Genomic DNA, 18,913 nt, shown 5'->3' on the forward strand with positions numbered 1-18,913 from the left:
TTTCCGAGATCCATTCCGTCATACGGACAGTCGGACATGGCTAGTGATCCTGATCAAAAACATATAGACCTTATAGCGACAGATGCGGTTCCTTTTACCTGATACATACTTTCTTCCGAATAAAGCACCCTACGATTAACGGGTATAATAATGGCACTAAATGAATATACACTCACCTAAATAAATACTCTTTTTGAAATGTTTCTGTTCGGCTCGCTACAGGAAACTACATCAGCTTAAAACCAGGAAGAACGCTATAGTCGAGTACCTCGACTATCAGATACCCGTTACTCAGCTAAAGGGACCAAAGCGATATGGAGATATGTAAGCAGCAAAGCGAGATTGTAATGCGCCACCTACCCGCTATCTCAATATATGGTTATGTGGGCGGCAGACAAATTTAAGCGGTATGGGCGTTAGAGTGGGCGTGTTAAATAGGTATTGACGATTCTAATACTTTACAGTTACATTTTTTTTCTAGCATGAAAATTGCGGGAGCCACAGGCTTGTGCGGTTCGTGGGCGTTAGAGTGGGCGTGGCAAACTTCTTTTTAAGTCAATCAATAGGCATTGACGAGATCAATACAGTTCAGCTAAAGAATTTTTTCTAGCACAAAAACTGGAGGCACCACAGTTTTCGGCGGCTTGTGGGCGTTAAAGCTCAGGAATCTACATACTTAACCCCAACTTTCTAGCTTTTGTAGTTCCCTATATGTTAGCGTTCATCTGGACGGACAGACAGACGGACATGGCTAGATCGACTCGGCTAGTGATCCTGATCGAGAATATATATACTTTACGGAAACGCTTCCTTCTTCCTGTTACATATTTTCCGACGAGTCTAGTATACCCTTTTACTCTACGAGTACAAGACTACTTGTCTGTCAGAAGTCTTTGGATAAATTTGATAAAAAAGGACGGCGAGGGACGAATTATTCTATATCATAACCAAATAAAAACAGTATGTGAACTCCAGTCCTCAGTGATTAAAGAGAGCTCCTTAAATTATTTTTAGGGATTGTGCTCCCGCAAAAGGGGCACAATTTCCGGAGGGACAGCTTGTGAATATGAAAAGTATTCTTTCGCAGGATAGTTGGTGCAGAGTCTTTTACTTGAACCTCAGACGTATGTAAGTGCCAGGATTTTCTCCCCTCGCCGGAGAATGTCATTTCCTTCGCTTCGTTTATCGCATCAGAGCTTTTTCTCCAGCTTGTTGCGGTTGCCACTCGGAGAATCCCATTAAGAGGAAGCTCATCTCCTGCTGCACATGCAGCTCCTGCTATGTGGCACACATCGCCTGTGTGTGTGCGCAGATAAGAGATAACAAAGTAGCCGACACCTGGTTGGGTAATTACCTCGACCGCTGCCCAAGGACTCCCGACTCCTTTGGCCTCCCATTTTGGGCAAGTAATCCTTTATGGGGACGGGGATGGGGACTAGAGGCCATAAATTGAGGAAAGCATGTGTCCAGCGGCAAACAAAGGACGCCATTGCACGTGACATTTATATGATAGTGTAAACACATCATTTGCGCCATTATACAACACACTAGCAGTGTCGCTGGCTAAAAGTTTTTGAAATCTATTCCCATTATGCTTGATATGCCGGGGAACTGCTGGCGAAGGACAAACAGTTGGGGTTTTCTTTTGAGCGGGCAAAAAGAAGCAAACTTTCTAGATAAATGTGACAGAAGACATTGGAGCAGGAAAGAACTCGACGCACACAATCAACTGGCGGCGGAAGCAGCAAATGCAGGAAGACCGACTTGGCCCGAAAAGGAGGGGCGGTGGCCAAAAAGGGGAGTGGCCCTGGAACCGAGGGCACTGGATCCGAGGACACTCCTCTGGTGGGCACTGCAGGAAGCAATCAGTAAGGACACTATCTCAGCTAAATTTCAATGCTCTCCGCCCAGTAATGTTTGCCTTCAGCCAGTCATTCATTCATGCTCAGCCATTCATCCTGGCCCACACAGATACTCACTCACACTGCGCCACCGGCATCCCAGCCCCACACAGACACTCACATATGGAAGCTACTCCGCCAGGAGGACAAACAGGCTGGCTGTCTTATCTAATGTGAAAGGTTCATTGGTTTTACTTTTCTATCAAAGTAATAAGCTGGAAATGTTTGCCTGCCCCCTGCAGCTCAACACGCCCCAAAAGGCAAACGTGGCTAAAACAGAGGAAGGCGGAGATGCACAGAGAGATCAATTGAGGTCCTAAAGATGAGCACTCTTCGGCTATAAATTATAGATTTCTTAGTTTCATTTTATTTTGTATTACATTTAACCGAATGATAATATTTACTTAAATACATTCACTTGCTTAAAAAAACATGGGAATATTTTCTATCAAAGTTTTTTATTAAAACCAAATCTTTATAAATGATAAATAAAAATCCGAGTCACACATTTTTTTTAAATTGCCTAGAGCGTAACGCATATTTTTTCAAGTGCTGAAATAAAAGACAGAGGGAAACAACAACAACCGGAGTCGGAGACAGTTTGAAGTAAAGTTTTGCTGCGTTTGAAGGGGAGGGGGCGGAAAAAATGCAATGAAATTGCACACTTGCGTTTCCGCTTGGCCTGTCATACAGGAAAAACAGAAAAAAGGACATATCCACCATCCAGCATCCACAAGCTCGAATCATTGATGACACACCTGCATCTCCTCCTGCATCGGGACACACAGATTGAAATTGAAAAGGCTCTTCGGAAGCTTCAAAGTTTGTGCTCTTAATTCATTTTGTTGTAAATTGTTTTCGTCTCAATTGAATTTACAAAAACATCGGAGGGAATGAAATGGGCAATCTCTATGGAGCTCTCTGAAAAGGATGTTGAAAGAACTAAAACGAATAAGCGAAACAGTCTTTCATCTAGGGAGTTGATAATCTCCAGAGTTAGAAGTAAGCAATTGAATTGGCTTGAATAAAAATAGCAAATGGTTTTTTGATTATTTAAGACTCAAACAAAGGCGTTGGAGCGTAAAAGATTTGCGATGCGTACACAGCTAAGGAATGGAAATCTGTTAACTCTCTAGCTTTGATATTTCTTTGATTTCCGAGATATCAGCGTTCATATAGACGATTTTTAAAGTTTGTGGGCGTTAGAGTGGGCGTGGCAATCGATAAGTATTCACGATAGCAATACATTGCAGTTAAAATTTTTTCTAGATTTAAAAATGTAGTAGCCATTGTCCAAAATCTCAACTTTCTAGCTTTACAGGGTCGGAAACGTTTCCATCAACCTGTTACATACTCTCGATAAATCTTTTACTGTTCGAGTAACGGGTATAAAATGTTATTGGTAACCTAAAACCTTCTATCGTAGGACTATTAATGGTCCACGATTAAATATGATGTCATCCATTTCAGACTTGTGAAGCCATTTTCGCAACTCATAATATTTTAATTGGCAAATATCATTACTGCTGACGGCCATTCATTATTTTCATGCATATGCCCGGAATGTCTGAGACAGGGCAATCAGTAAATCACTAACAAAAAGAAATACTTATGTATATTCGTGCGTTTGTACGAAAGCAAGAATAGCAGTTGAAATCGAGCCAGTGTCTCCGTAATTACGCAAATATTTATGCTCGTCTGTGAATTATTACGTTTATAGCACTTGCGCTGTCAATTACGCAAAATAACAGCTCGCTGTCCCCAAGGCAGTCGAGAATATCCAACGATATTAACGACGCTGAATGGGGAGGCTGAAAATTGATTTGTAATTGTCAGCAGATACTGGCCCAGCCACGAATTCAAATGCCTGGAAATGAGTTTGTTAATTACCTGTCAACGGTCAAGATGTGTCCATCTCGCAGGCGAATCCAGGACACAGATTTGTTGCCCAGCTGTTTGACCTGTGGGAACAAAACAAAGAGAAGCTTTGAGAGGGAGAATGTACAAAAATATTCAAAGTATAAATAAAAAAGGAATAGATCTTACAGCTATAAATATTTCAGATCTTTATATCACATCATTTTTATGAGTGCTCTTATTTTATTTTTCTTTTTAGAATCAGAATTTGTTACTAGTTCTCACAGATGAATATACCACAATTGTTGCATACTGTATTATTTTGTACCCATAACACTATTCAATGCCAAATTTAAAGCAATTAGGATAACTTAAAACGAAATTTCTTATTCTATAAATGGCCTTTGCAAATACTGATTTCCATCTGCAGCTGGAGTAGTACCAAGACAAGATTAACCCCAAACTACAGTATAGGGACCCTCCGCTCCATTAACTATAAGGACAACCTCTGGTGATTAGATGGTCTACATGGGAATTGCTCAACAAGTGGAAGAGAAACGTCAAAGTGCCGCCACACACACGAGAGTAAATTACTGCAACCAAATGCAGATGGGGTCAGGAAGTGGTACGTGGGTCTAGTGGCTGCCCACAGAAACTACATTGAAATGTAATTAAATACCGAAATGAACATGAAACCCGGCCGGCAGATAGACAAACAGGGAGGCTCAGGAGCAGAGGCATCCGCATGTTTCAGATATTATCGAAATGTGTCGTAGTTAGTAAATCTAAAATGCATTTATAGGCGCACACACAGTAGGATCTCTGTTTGCACTGAAACGATTTTGTCCATTCAACACTTTGGTTCTGGGTTCTGGGTTGGTTTGAGATTAGGGTTTGGTGGTAGGTAGTTCTGCATAGGTAGAAGCCCTCGGACTCCTGCCGGGGATCCATTAAATGTTTAGGCGCTGTCACCGCCCTGTAATTCCGATGTAATGGTCTCATTAGGAGCTCGTTGCATGTGTCGCATTTAATTGGGCCTCGGCCTGGTCGCAGGCGGATTACTAATTTAGTTTTGTGGAAAATTCCAGTTCCGAGATTACTTTTGATTGCAACGACATCGAGAATCAGGACACCTCCGCCTCCACTTATTCGAAGGGCGCATTCTTTGGCCGGAACAGAAGTTAAGCTTCGACAATTACAAATAAGCTGCTGCTTGAAATATTTCAAATAAGCCATTGCAAAAGGATGTACTACTCCACCTGATGTCATCGAATGCCCGGACAAGTGAGGCCAATTTGAAAAGAAGCGGACCGAAGAGCCACCTCTGTCCGCCCACGACTCCTGTTCATGTCCTTGTCCCCGTCCCAGTATCCTTACCGCTCCGACGTCCCTCCTGGCTAAGAGGACTCACTCAACTGTGGCACTTAATGCAGCATTTGAACAGAGAATGGAATGAAAGGCTCCCGGAGAATGGGCCACGGAGAATGGAGAACGGCCAAAGGAGCATCGAGCAAACTGGGCGTGTCATCCTGGACGGGCATAAAGTGTAAAGCCAACGACGAGTAATTGACGAAAATTGAGATGCGAGCCTTATACTTTTCATTCCTGGATCGGGCAATGATGGCTGGTCTGGAGGTGATGGGAGGCTGGGTGTTTGAGGACGGAGGTCGGAGGTCGGGTGGCTGTCTAGGCTGTCGCTGGCGAACTCTGCGGAGGAGCACTTAATTGACCATGACAACAAGAAATTAACATTGCTCGGCTGGAAAATTACAGAACACAGGCCGCACGGCCACCCCATCATGTATTAAATATTTCAGCCGCGATTAATGCGAGTTTTCCAATGCTTTGTTCTTTGCCAGGAAATTTGAGCTCTCGAATTGTTGGGCTGTCGGAATAAATTTGTCTTTAAATTTGTTGGAAATCCTGTAAGACGGTATTCTTTTACCTAGAATTTAATCCTTGTGTTAAGGAAAATAAAGTATATTATTCCCCTTTAAGCCTTAACCTCAAGCTAAATCCGAGGGCTATTACACAGCTACTGATAACAATAATGTTAGCAAAGCTGGCAACCTAAATATTTGCTGTTTGTTTTTGCCCCAATCATGGAACCAATGGCTGAGGGACTGGTGAATACTTTAATCCCCGGATGAAGGCCTAAATTAAATAAATATTAAATAATTAGCTAGCCTTTCCCATTGGCAAAAGAGTCACGTAACGTGGCAGACCTGGACACCAAACACTTGCCACCGATTGCGACGCCATAAAACTAATTTGTTGCAATTTAATTTTCAGTTTTCGTTTATGCTAAATAAAATATTTACAACTTGTAAGCAAACAATTTGCCTGGCTGCGTGCCCCGGGCGCTCTTCATTCCCCACGCCCCTGACCCTGACTTTTCCCCCTGATCTTCCCGTTGGCCTTTAAACACCTGCGCAAACAATGGAAAAGCGTGTGAGAAATCGCCCCAGAGAGTCTTGGCCACGTTTGTTGGGCATTTGTTTTTGGGCCTTGCGTTAAATACACAGGCTGCGGTCACACCTCGGCGTCCTCGTCCCGGACATCCCACAAATATTTGCGCAATAAAATTTAATGTGTTTTCTATTAGGACCCCGGCCAGGTTACGCAGATGGGGATGAGGGCAGCCCAACAACAATAAAAGTAATAATTACAAATAACAACTCTCACGCACCTCCACTAAACAGCACGCAACTTTGGTTACGAGCGTACAGGTGGAATTCCTTAGCTCGAACAAAGTGTGTGCGAACAGGAAAATAAACTATTGGTGGCTTCTGAAACATTATATCCTATAAAATTCTACAAATTTGTCTGCTCAGATCTGTTGAATAATTCTTTAAGATAATGTATCTCAAGAAATATATAACAAATTAGATATGTGAAAATAAGTGCATATGCTTTAAAAGTTGAATAATTTTTTAGGAAACTTTATCTCAAGAAGTAGAAAGAGGTTAGTTCTGATTGACCTTTAGTTGGTGTTATAATTGGTTTTCCAAATTTGAAAAAATCTTAATATTGTATTTGTATCTTTTGTATGTGTTTGTATCTGCATCAGTAAATTTTTTTTTTTAATAAAACGAAAATATTTTCTTAACAAAAATATAGGATTCTTCTTTCGTTAACTTTTTAAAAATTTTTAAAATATTTTATCTAGTTTTGTTGATACAAATAATAATTCTGCGATATTTCTAATGCTCGACGACGCAGAAAACTATAACGCTCAATTTAGTTCAAGTTTGGGTTACATACATAAGTTAAGCTGTACGCGCAATAAAAACGGAAATAAAGCAGGAATTATGAATTTATTTTTCTGCTAGTTTAGCTTGTTTGGCTCGTGAAGTCGAGATGGACTCTGGGCTTGGGGTTTGAGATGGAGATGGAGATGGCACTTACCCGACAGGGCAGATACGCGTGTGTCCCGATCTGGGTGGTCACATTGGAGGTGGCGTAGCCGTCCAGATAGGGCTCCTTGAGTCCCGATGTCGCCGACAGGGCGGATGCCTCCGGCAGAAGCGAGGACACTTGGGCCAGGCTGGAGAATGCGGTCGCCGATGATGGGTCGCCGCTCTCGTCGGAGCTGATGGCGGTGGAGGCTGCCGATGACGACGCTGTCCCTGCTCCTGCTCCTGCACCTTCTCCGGAGCCCGATCCTTTCCCGCCTGCCGCCTCCGCCGAGGTCTGTGTGTGGGATGCTGAAATTGATTTGGGGCAGCCCAGAGAAACGGGAGAAAAAGTAAGAGAAAAGTGGATTTCTTGTTAATCGAAATGACAATTTTGGGCTTCGATTTCACCAAAGCACATGTCACGTACATGGCGCTACTGATGCGGGTATTTGAGTTCGGGAGGGGGATTTCGGGGGCTGTGTTAGTTGATTGGGCATTAAAGCTGCAGGCGAACAGCCAGCTTTAATTTGCATACACTTGTGTCAACATGGGAGCAGGAAAATATAATTTAATTCCACGGTGAAATACCTTGTTTGCATTTAAGTGTTTCGGGGGTTTACTCAAAATGAGTGGTTGAAAAAATTTAAATTTGGTTAGTATGAGAGATGATATAATAAAAGAAATCAGCGTAAGACACATATTTTTGTTAAATTAAAATGAAATTCGTTTGATAAAAGGGTTTGCTTCGTTATTTATTTAAAGGGTTTTCTTTAACTTCAAATGCCTTACATTCTAATATACTTTTTATCGATCCCAACCCCGCTTTGTTGAGTTCGGTAAAACTGGAAGGAGGAGCAAATTATTCATATTTAATAGGCCATTGCCAGAATCCTTGTGTATCTAAGATTTCTCCTCGATTTCACTCACTAAATTATTTCTCCCAACCGCATTCACATGCCCCACAAAAGCAGCAGCGGCGACAAGTTAACAACATTAAACGGGCAACGTGGCAAATGAGTGTAGGGCGTTTAAGCCAGATCCACACAAAACCGCCAAGTCAGGGGCAGGCGAAGAAGGAGGTCCGACCACACTGGCTGGCCAAGTGGGTGGTGACCACCTCTGCAGCTGATGGGCCATCCTGCGGCTTCCTTTCACATCCGAGCCCCAGATACACACACGAACTTGTCTGTTTGCCAAATGCCAGTTTTTCGGTTTCAAATGAATCAATGGCGTTTAAGTGGCTTTCGGGCGACAGCGATGCCATCATGATTTTCGCACCGCTGCAAAGTTTTTTAATGAATGCCGTTCATTAAAATTGATTGTTGTTTGGTGGGGCCATCAGACGACCCTGGTTCTCCGCCCCCCGCCCCTGGGAGCAAATATTGTCCAGCGACCAAGGGACGCAGCAATGTCGATGAGTTGGCAGATTGCGGAAGGTCCGCTAAAACGCATGCTATTTGCTGAATTGCCAATTAACTGGCAATTTGGGCTAAAGCGAACAGACCCTCGAATCCCCCCTCCCGAAACCAAAGCAATTGATTTTATCCGTCTGGGCCCTTATTTCTGCCCCACGACTGAACAGCATTTTCGGTATTATATTAATTTTTGGTGGAGTTTGGCAGCAAGAACACGGCTTTCGAGTTTTGACTTTGACATAATTGCGCCTGTCGCTGACATTTTGATATTCTTTTCGGTCTATCGCAGGTTTCTTTGAATTTCTTACAAATCGATGGTTAAATTTGATAGATGGGCGGCTTTTCAAACTAAAGGTGGGATTTAAAATGTATTTAATTTAAAATCAATGTCGTCTTTACAGAAAATATAATTCACATTTAAAAACTTTTTGAAAAAATTCTGGTTGAATTCGAATTGGCTCTGTATAGGTAATTTTGATGTTTTTTTCTAATATCTCAACAGGGCGGAATTAAATTCAGTATTAAAGAAAATTTCATATATTCCTATTTTTCAGAATAACTCTGAAACGACTATGTTAATATACAATATGAGAACTCAGATTGATCCCAATATAATATAATCTTTTCATGAGTAGGACAGCGGAATAAACTTGTTAGCCAATCAGTTGAAAATTGAAAGTAAAAAAGCCTCACAAGTTGAATAGTCACAATGGACTGATAACCAAAATAGAAGCCATGGCAAATGGAATGACAAGGATATGTGCTTACGTAAGTCGAACAAAAAGGTACCGGATCCGACATAACCATGGATGAATTTGTGCTCGATTTAAAAGGACGAATGTAGCGTAAAATGATTTCGAGTTTGACAACTTGCACGTCAGTTTAATTGGTGCGAGCTCTTGATGGCCAAAAAGGTGCCACTGACAGTGGCAGTGAGTTCCTGGCGTATGCATAGTTGAAATCAGCAATCATTTCATCTATGCCTATTTTTTGCCTTTCAGGATGGCACTTCCGCCCCCTTGGCCCCGAACCCCCTGATCACCACCTCTGACAAGGGGCAGAGCCACGGCAACAGCAGGAAAAAAGGAAAACAGTCAGGGAGCCGGGGAAAATTGGGAGTTGGGGGTGGAGGCGTAATTGACAAAAGGTTTCATGCATTCAATGCCACTGCCAGGCTCGTTGTCGTCCTCTGACAAATACAGCGCCCGACTGACGGCTCGACACTCCCGGCCAAGTTGTAGGACCGGGCCAGAAGGACATGCCCGCTGGCAGCCACACCCACACCCAACACTCTCACACACACAATCAGCGCAATCGACACGCAAAAATTGGAGAGAAGCGCGCTGAAAAGATCAAAGCCGTTCAATTGTCAGTGACGACAGCCGGAGAGGTTCCTCGGATGTGGATGTGGATGTGGATGGGAATGGGGATGGGGACGGGGCTGCGGATGTGGATGTGGCGGGGCTCTTTCGGGGTGGTGATTTGTCAAAGCAGGACCCTCAAGGCTACCACCTCCCAGTTGCCGCCCAAATGTTTAGCTCAACTTTCACCAAATAAAACACATGCCAGAAATTTGCTTAGTTTGCATTTCCACACGAAGCTGTTGATTAACGTGTGTGGCGAAGACGGGGGCTTGGATCCCAATCAGGGAAATTGGGAATAAAAATGAAAACAAAGACGAACGCGATTAAAGTCGACTTTTGCTGAGGAAGTCCTGTATAGGTATATTAAACTCTTTAAGGAATCTATCAATTTCAAGTTGAAATTCTCAATTGAAAAATAAATACGAAGCCAAGAAAGTTAAGGGTGAAGTCTTTTTTTTAACAAAAAAACTAATGGAAAACCTAAGGGATATCATACAAATTTATTACATAAAATGCGTGTGATTTGACGACATATATAAAGCTGTTTTGCTTATTTATTGAAGAAACTTTACCAAATGTATAAATTTGGGAAGTTCAATAAAGGTGCGTGCTAATTTTCATGGGATATAAACACATTCACAAAATTCTGTACATCATTTTTAAAATTTTTTTGTGCGGACCTAAAATATTTGCTTTCATATTAAAATCTTGAAACAGCTGATTAGTCTTAATTTTTTTTTAATTCTTTGTTATTACTCTGTGATGGGGCTTTTTAAGAAGGTGCTATACCACGATTATCTTCCTCGTTCTTTAACTGATCTTTGTTATTTCGAAAAGCTCCAACATTTTGCCTTAAACCTCAGAAAGAAATGTCAGGAGAAACTCATTTTTTAGGGAAATAGTCACACGGTTCACACAAAACAAATTTCCACCCCGGGCTAGAGATCTCTGACGGGTTCAAGGTGAGTGGACTTCTGCCGCGAAGTGGGCTATATCCCAGCTAACCGATTTTCCCATTAGCAGCACGAATCGAAGATGTGCAGCCCCTGCTGTGGATCCTGCTGCGGACCTTGCTGCGGCCCCTGCTGCAGCCCCTGTTACCCACCGTGCTGCAATGACTGCTGCGGGTCCTGCTGCAGTCCCTGCTGCAGCCCCTGTTGCAGCCCCTGCTGCGGACCCTGCTGCAGCCCTTGCTGCACTCCTTGCTGCACCCCCTGCTGCGCGCCTTGCTGCACGCCCTGCTGCAAGTGCTGTACGCCCTGCTGCTGCACCCCCTGCTGCACGCCGTGCTGCACCCCTTGCTGCACGCCCTGCTGCACCCCCTGCTGCACCCCGTGCTGCAGTCCGTGCTGCGGCCCCTGCTGCTCCCCCTGCGGCGGGTCAAAGTGCAAGTGATCCACGGAAGCGAGATTGGATTCAGGGGCGGGAGCCAATCGCAAATGTCACCACAAGTTCGTCGAGCTCGTTGGAGGACCGTCGAAGCCCACCTGCCATTACCAGCTAAGGCAATCAAATACACGGAAAGTCAACAGCATACCAAAGTTTTCGGTCCCTCCAGGAATGGGTATATGGGGATGTGAGGATATGGGGACATGGGGGAACTTAAACCATCTGTTCCCGGGGCCATGTTAATGAAGACACAGATTAGACAGCGGGGCCCGAGCAAAAGTTGGCCATCCCCATCTTATGCCAGTTAGAGCTGTGTAAACTTTCTGGCCTCTTCCAAAAATTAATTAAAATCAGTTTCAACTTATGTGACACGAGCAGGCTCACAAAAGAAATTACATTACAAGACAAGATGAGTCAACTACATGGCAACGCAATCTGTTCGCAAACTTACAGGACAGACAAAATTATCCTGTAGGTTTTCTTATGTTTTTGGTACCTTTAATATTCTACTTGAAAGGAAATATTATCAGGCAGTTTCCGGACTTAACATTTTTGGTTCTCTTTACATCAGTTTAAGATATTTTCTTACGTCCTCTTAATATTTTAATTACATTTAGTGGAAATCATATAACATTTTTTATTTGAATAATTAGATCAATAAAAGGCAAATTAAATGTAATGATTGATGTTTCAGAGTAGATATGAAACCATAATTATAATATATGAATATAGTAATAAGATATTTCTCTGAAATAACCTTATATTTTGATACGTTTCAGAGCAAATATAATTAAATCGTTGAGGCAATATCATTTCATTCGAATCGCCAAAGCCTTATCAAAAACGATTCCCTACCAGAAGTTATTTACACACAGATGCCGACAGCTGGCACAACTTTGCATACTTTAATTAAACATTTTACAACACATTCGTGCAGGCACAGAGGACTCTCGTTGAAAGTCTCAGAACGTAGCCTGCAGTCCTGGGCTACGAGTAAAAATAACTTGTGACATGCTGCTGCGGCAGTTGTTTAATCATTTCACTCGAAATGTTTTCAGGCCCGCCGGCCATCGCCACGCCCCCTGCTCCTCGCTTTCCATCTGTAGTTTTCCTGGGCGATGTGAACTTAATTAGGGTTAATTAATATTAGAAAAACACACAGACACACAGAGGGACATATTGACAAAGGGCAAATTGGAGTGCTCAAGAAGTAGCCTCCCGCAGAAACGTATGTGGGACGGGGTGACCCGGGTCCTTGGCCCAAAAAGGATGCCTGAGCCTGCGACAGGAAATGAGTTTTCAAAGGCCGGAAGGCAGCAATTATGGCAGTCGCTTTGTGTGGACTGTTAATTGGTCTGGGAATCGACGAGGCCGACGACTTTACGATATTTCATAAATTGCAATTTTACGATGCCCTCAAATTGAAACCAAATTGCAGGCTCAACCTTGAGATTTGCATATCCTGGGCGTCCTTTTCGATCTTATCCCTGAGCCATACAACCCCCATTCCCCTTCTCCACCGACTGTTTGTGTACTTTGTGAGTGTCGACGTCATGTAACGTGGCAAATCCAATTTGGCCACGCCCAAGGGGCGGAAAGGAGCTGGAGTTCGAGGCCGCCCCCAACCCACCCGACTGCTCACCCAATCTCAATGGGGCAAAATAAATTTTCTCTCAGGGGAGCCAAAAAAAAGTGCCTTTGGCAAATTTGTTATTGGCCTGGTTGATGCAGCATTCTTTGAGGCGCAGCCAGAGAAATTGGATGAGGCCAGGTGCCAGCAGAGATTCATCCTGTATGCAGGTAAATATTTGCCGTAGATGACTCCGGGCTTAGTGAGGCGCCTTCTTTGCCCACAGCTTATGCGGATTTAGTGCGGCTTCGAGGCCTTGAACTGCATTAGATGCCTTGCAGATAAATTTAAATTCGCTTTTGCAGCAAAAGCCATATCAAAATGCGAAACCAAAGCCAATTTCGTGATTGCACTTAATGAAAGTCGGAAATCTTTCTCGTTTACATTTTATCTCCACCTCTCGCCGACCTGTCAGTAAATATTTGATATGCGAGCTGTGCCATTTTTAATTATGCTTCAAATAAACATGACGACCGATATTTGGTCTGCGCGCTGCAATAATATTTAGCCAGTTGCCCTGATTTTGACTGCGACGCACTTGTTTTAATGCATAAATAAATATTTGCGTTAAAATGAAAAAACCGCAGGCCCAACACACGAACGTCATTTGATGCATGCATCCTGTGCTTCATGTGCTATATGCATGTGCCGCAAAAAACTGACAGGCATTAGATGTCGCTTAATAAACCCTAATAGTCTGTGGTATCGTGTCGGAGTGTCTATCAAAAACACACTTTTCGGACCGCCCGCTTTCCGTTGTTCTGTTGTTCCGTTGTTCTATTTTCCAATTTTCCATTTTTCCATCTATCAATTATGCACCGAGGTCTCTGGGCGAGGGGCAGGGAAATTCGCTTTTATATTATTATTTGCTTTGAAACGAAAACTGTCAGAAATGACCGCAAATGTAAGCGGCGTTGGCTGGTGGAAAATGCTTTTGCGGCCGTTTCAGTTGCATTTATCGGTTTGACATTTCCAGTTTGCTAACTCACCAGTAATAAAAGGAATTTTATGAAACATAATAGAATAACAAGCATTGTAGTTTTTTTTCATCTCTCTAATTGAAATTTACTGGCGGACTCGGAATCAAAACTAATATTATCTCGCTGAAGAAATACAATATAATTGTGATGAAATGGCTTTTGACATTTCAAACGCTAGCTAATTGATATGTGCTCTCAGCAGATCATTTTGACAGGGCTTATAAGTTGTGCGGCTTGCAAAATTAATTGACGGTTTTTAACATTCCACTGATTTCCACAGGTTACTAAAAGTATTAGAATTGTTTTAACGCTCAGATGAACTCCATGGAAATAAAAATTGCGACCGAAAAAAAACTCTTATGTATATAAATTGTGGCTAAAAGTTGTGTTTAATTTATTTAAGCTCGAATGACTATTAGTACTGAATATTGTCTATGATACACTATTTTTAAAAAAGGTTTACGTCAGCTATTATCGGTGAGCAAAGAAGATGTGAGATAATATAATACACATGTTCACGTAATCTCTGAAAAACCTAATTCCAATTACTAAATAAATGAAATGCATGAAAATGTTCGCTCGTAATGTATTATAGTTTTTCGATTTAGCTCCCAATTAGTCATATTAAAAACCTACATATGTGAAAAGATAACAGAGCTAATTCGCGGGCAAAACAGCATTTTCAATTTGTTAAACAAAATCCCGCATAAAATATGGCAACAGAGTGTTCCCGTATTCTGTGGGTAATAATTAATGTAATGTTCTGCGGACCCCGCTCGGATGGAGTCATTACGGGCCCAGGCCACGAATCAGGAATAAATCCAGGAGGAGTGGCGGTATGTGGGTCATGAAACAGCTTGATATCTTTACTGCGCTCTCTACCTGTGGCTATGGTTCATCCATCATTAGTTGGACACAAAAAGAAGGATTTTATGACGTGGTAATGGCAGCATAAAGGACTCCACGGGAGTGGGAGTGGGAGTGTGTGTGCGTGGCAGTATTTTTTATGTTTTATGCCTTTTGAGCAAACAAGTTGGCGTATGTTTGAGCTAAGCTCGCAGACATAAACTGTCGGCTGGCCCCCCACTCGCCCACAAACTAAGCCACAACTTCCGCAACGTGTCATTCAAGCCACCCACATCATTACGACCCCCCCCCCCCCCCACTCACTCACACACTCAGCCGCACTCCTGCACACACACCCACTAACACACGTCCAGGGAAGGACTACTACTGGCTGTACGTGCTAAGTTGTTATGGCGCTGCTCTACGTAACTCTCTGCTCTGTCGCATAACTTAGTTTTCCACGCTTAATACAGTTTTACGGGCCTCACTTCGCCCCGCCGCCTGGCCCATGGAAATACTTTAAAACGCATAAAAATTCCGACACGTCGTAACCTCAGTGCTTTTAACAGCTTCTCCCTGCTCATCGCGAACCAGAGCCCAGAGATCCAGATGGAGAACCCCCCTACGTATATATAAAACCAAACCCAGAGTCAGCAATCAACTGCACTTCCCTGGGACTCTCGCTTTGTTGCAAGTCATGCACATCAAGTGAAGTTCCTGCCGGTTGTTTTTCCTGCAATAAGCGGAATTTCTGAAATACAGGGGTATACTGGATTCCTGCATATATATCTTGTTTCACATCTCACAAAATCGTCTTTGGCTTGAAAAGACTTTGGCGTTTAAAAGCTTAAATTAAAAAGGTTGTGCATTCCTACTCGGAAAATGTAGAAACTATTAGGCGCCCTCTGCACGAGATTACCTATACCATCCGTATATTAAATATATATAATGGATTTCTCTCTCGAAAGTATACTATATAAAAAAAAACAGTGAGAAAACACTTAATTTCTTTGATCATTGTTCAACTTTAGTAACAGGTATCAAAGAGTTGGGACACTTGATTACTGATATCAAACTTGTTGTTTCTAGCGTGATGTTGCTGTCTACCGGACGCGGTCGCTCCGTCTGTTCGCTGCAGTTAACCTGCAAAGTAGCGCAATTTGTTGATAGCAGGTTAAATTTCATTTTCCCGCGCAGTTTTTATATATACTTTGCCCCATGCTTGCTCCTTTTTGTGTGCCCTCTAATGATGTTGGCAGCAGGATAAGGCCGAGGATGGGGGAAAATAAGATGCATGTGGAAAATGTGGCGCATCCTAAACACGTTTTGCATGAGGAATAAACGTAATTGTTTTTTCTGTGTCACAGTCGTTTGTATAAATAAGGTGCGAGCGAAAATGATGCCGAATTAAATTTTAAATTGAATTGCTGCCAAGGGAGCGATAAATATAACACTTTTTTACACGATGAGAGATCCTTTAAATCATACAAAAAACGTTGCTTTGAAAATTGTATTGCTTTATTTGCAACAAGCGCTTAAAAGGGATACGTTTTAACTGAGTGAAGGCAAATACACAATTTTTAAAATATTTATGAATCAATTTGAAGTTGGAACTCTCCCAAGAGGCACACAAGTATTCGCCGGCCAGGAATTTTATTGCCCGACAAAATTCATTAGCTTTATGCCCACAAAACTAACCAGGCAGTATAAACTTTTGCGCAATTATATAAATTTGAATATCCTGCCCCCAACGACCTCGCCTTAACTGTCGTTGACATTAATATCACTTTACCCCAATCTGTCCAATTTACCAATAAAACTCTTGAATCTCGGCTCGAAGTGCTTTAAACTGCAATGGGCCAGGTGAAAGCGAGTGGGTGAGTCCTCGAGTGTGTGTTCCTGTGCTCTCGTGTGTTTGTTTGTGCGGCTGGGCTTGTGCCTTTTAACTTTTGCATAAAAACAACGAACGCAGCCGGCAGCAGTTAGTGGATGGATGGATGCTGGCTGCTGGATGCTGGATGGTAGATGCAGGATGCAGGCCAGATCCAAGCCAAGGATGCAACTTTCAGCTGCTAAACGAAAATATAAAACACTTAACTCGACTGCAGGGGCGACAATCCCCTGCATTTGTCCCCCGAAGCCAGCCAGATCCTCGCTGCCATGCGACACATTCAACTGCACCCTGGATCCCAGGAACTGGCAACAATTTGATGGCACTGCGGTGGTGGGCAGGGGCAGCCCCTCCCTTTGGGCCGGGCCAACAAACCCAGACACAGCCAGCCATCCCCTGGCTGGAAATTTAGGTCACTTTTTGGCAGCCAACAACAGTGAACCGGAAGTGCAGAAAATTTGGCCTAAAAATAACATTTATGTGTGTGCAGTTCACTGGCGTTAAGTTTTACGAACTCGATTACGATTACGATTATGGAGGCACTTTAATGAAAAAATTAACCCAATGAGTTTCTTGTTCGCTGCCAAGTAAATAGTTTGAAGCGAGGGAATACTAAGTGAATTTAACAGGGATCCGGTTGCGGTATTAAACAAATGTGTCAAGATTAGCTAAGATTATTTAGAATAATATTTCTGGAATTTTTATATGAGTTTCTTGGAATACCTTACCATATTTAGGATTGCAAGTATAATAATAATGTCTATACCAGTATATAATAATATTTATTGTACACTTAGGTCTAGATTGTCATTCACAAGAATGTTATTTTTATTAAGGGAAGCATCTAAAAAATGTTGTTCTTACAGAAATGTTTGAAACATTTTGAGTAGCTGCCAGAATTGCCCCACTGTGCCTGCGTCATGGGTTCGGTTTAGTGGGGCATTGAAAGCGCGGCTTACAATGACCGACCACCAAAAAGCTGGGAGGACGGAGTGAAAGGACTTCAAGTGGCTTTAATAAATAACAGCTGAAGTTTAAATTGCCGTTAGCATAAATTATGAGCAGTTAGAGACGTTGCCTGCATTCAGGGAACGACGCCTTTTTGGCTGCGAACTTCTTTCAACAGCTCGTTTCCCTTTCTGGTGGCTTTTTTGGCAAGCATCCTGCTGAATGGAGGAGCTGGTGCCACTTCTTATGCATTCGACTATGCATAAATACATATATATACGTATATTTCTGGGCCAGCCAAAAAACACAAGATGAAAAGTTAGCGGCGCAAAGTGAGATTTCAATTTGGCTGGCTCGCGTTTTATGGCGGGGAGGAAACATTGCCGGACTCATAAAGCATTTCCGGCACTCATGAATCGGTTGGGGCCCTCGAGGCTTTTGTCCCCGCTCCTAGAGCGGCTGACTACCCCGATATTGTGATGTTTGAAGCTAAAGTTGTTTGCTTTCTTTTCGCCCAAAAGCCGAAAGCCTTAGAAAATGGAACGCCGTCTGGTGGCTTCCTGCTTCCTGCATCCATTACACCCACCTTCAAGAATACACTGAAGAAAGGGGCTTTATAATTTTAAGATTATATACCTTTCATATATCTATGTCTATGAAATATAATAATACGAATTTTCTGGGGTACTTTGCAAATTCTAAACATTTTCCACAATTTTTCCCGGGTAAAGCCCCTTCAGATTTCTTATACACTGCACGTAGGAATTGGTTTCCGTGTAAGAGAAAGCCCAGTCTCCAGCTGGGAAGCTCATTCGCTGCATACTTTCCGTTCGCCCGGTTTTGTCTCACTTTCCCAGCAGCGAGTACACATTACATTTCCCTCACAATTGTTTGGCAGCGAATAAAAGAAAGCCCCAGCCATACTACCCATATCCGTAGCCAAAACCCGAGTCCAAAGTGGGTCTGTTTGTTGTGGGCTGGGAAGGAAGCGAGTTGGGTCCATGGATTCCATGGAATGCAACGACCATGACAGGGCACATGGCTCAGCATGGGTTAAGGCATTCGAGTCAAGGGAATGGCTGGCATACTTGTGTGTGCATTCCGCCAAAACATTTGAATGCCAAGTATTCAAGCAACGAAAACAGGGCTAACTGCAGGGGTATCAGCCATTCATCATTCAACGTTTGCAGCCCGACACAATCGACTGAATGGCAAACACTTAATTTAATGAATATTGAACCAGTTATACTATCAACGAGATTTAGTTGAATGTCGATGTGGATGCCGAAATGGA

The 18,913-nt window shown here is 42.8% G+C and overlaps 1 protein-coding gene across 1 annotated transcript in view; it reads right to left on the reverse strand.

Annotated features, from left to right (window-relative positions):
• dpr11 (defective proboscis extension response 11) overlaps nt 1-18,913 on the reverse strand; it is a 77,081-nt gene that overhangs the window by 17,999 nt on the left and 40,169 nt on the right. The window contains exons 3-4 of the mRNA XM_017082645.4: nt 7,167-7,465; nt 3,792-3,862 (exon numbers count right to left, since the gene is read on the reverse strand). Of these exons, the coding sequence (XP_016938134.2) occupies nt 3,792-3,862; nt 7,167-7,465 (370 nt within the window). The remainder of the gene's footprint in view (nt 1-3,791; nt 3,863-7,166; nt 7,466-18,913) is intronic.

The sequence above is a fragment of the Drosophila suzukii genome, chromosome 3, assembly GCF_043229965.1.
Source record: "Drosophila suzukii chromosome 3, CBGP_Dsuzu_IsoJpt1.0, whole genome shotgun sequence".
Taxonomy (NCBI): domain Eukaryota; kingdom Metazoa; phylum Arthropoda; class Insecta; order Diptera; family Drosophilidae; genus Drosophila; species Drosophila suzukii.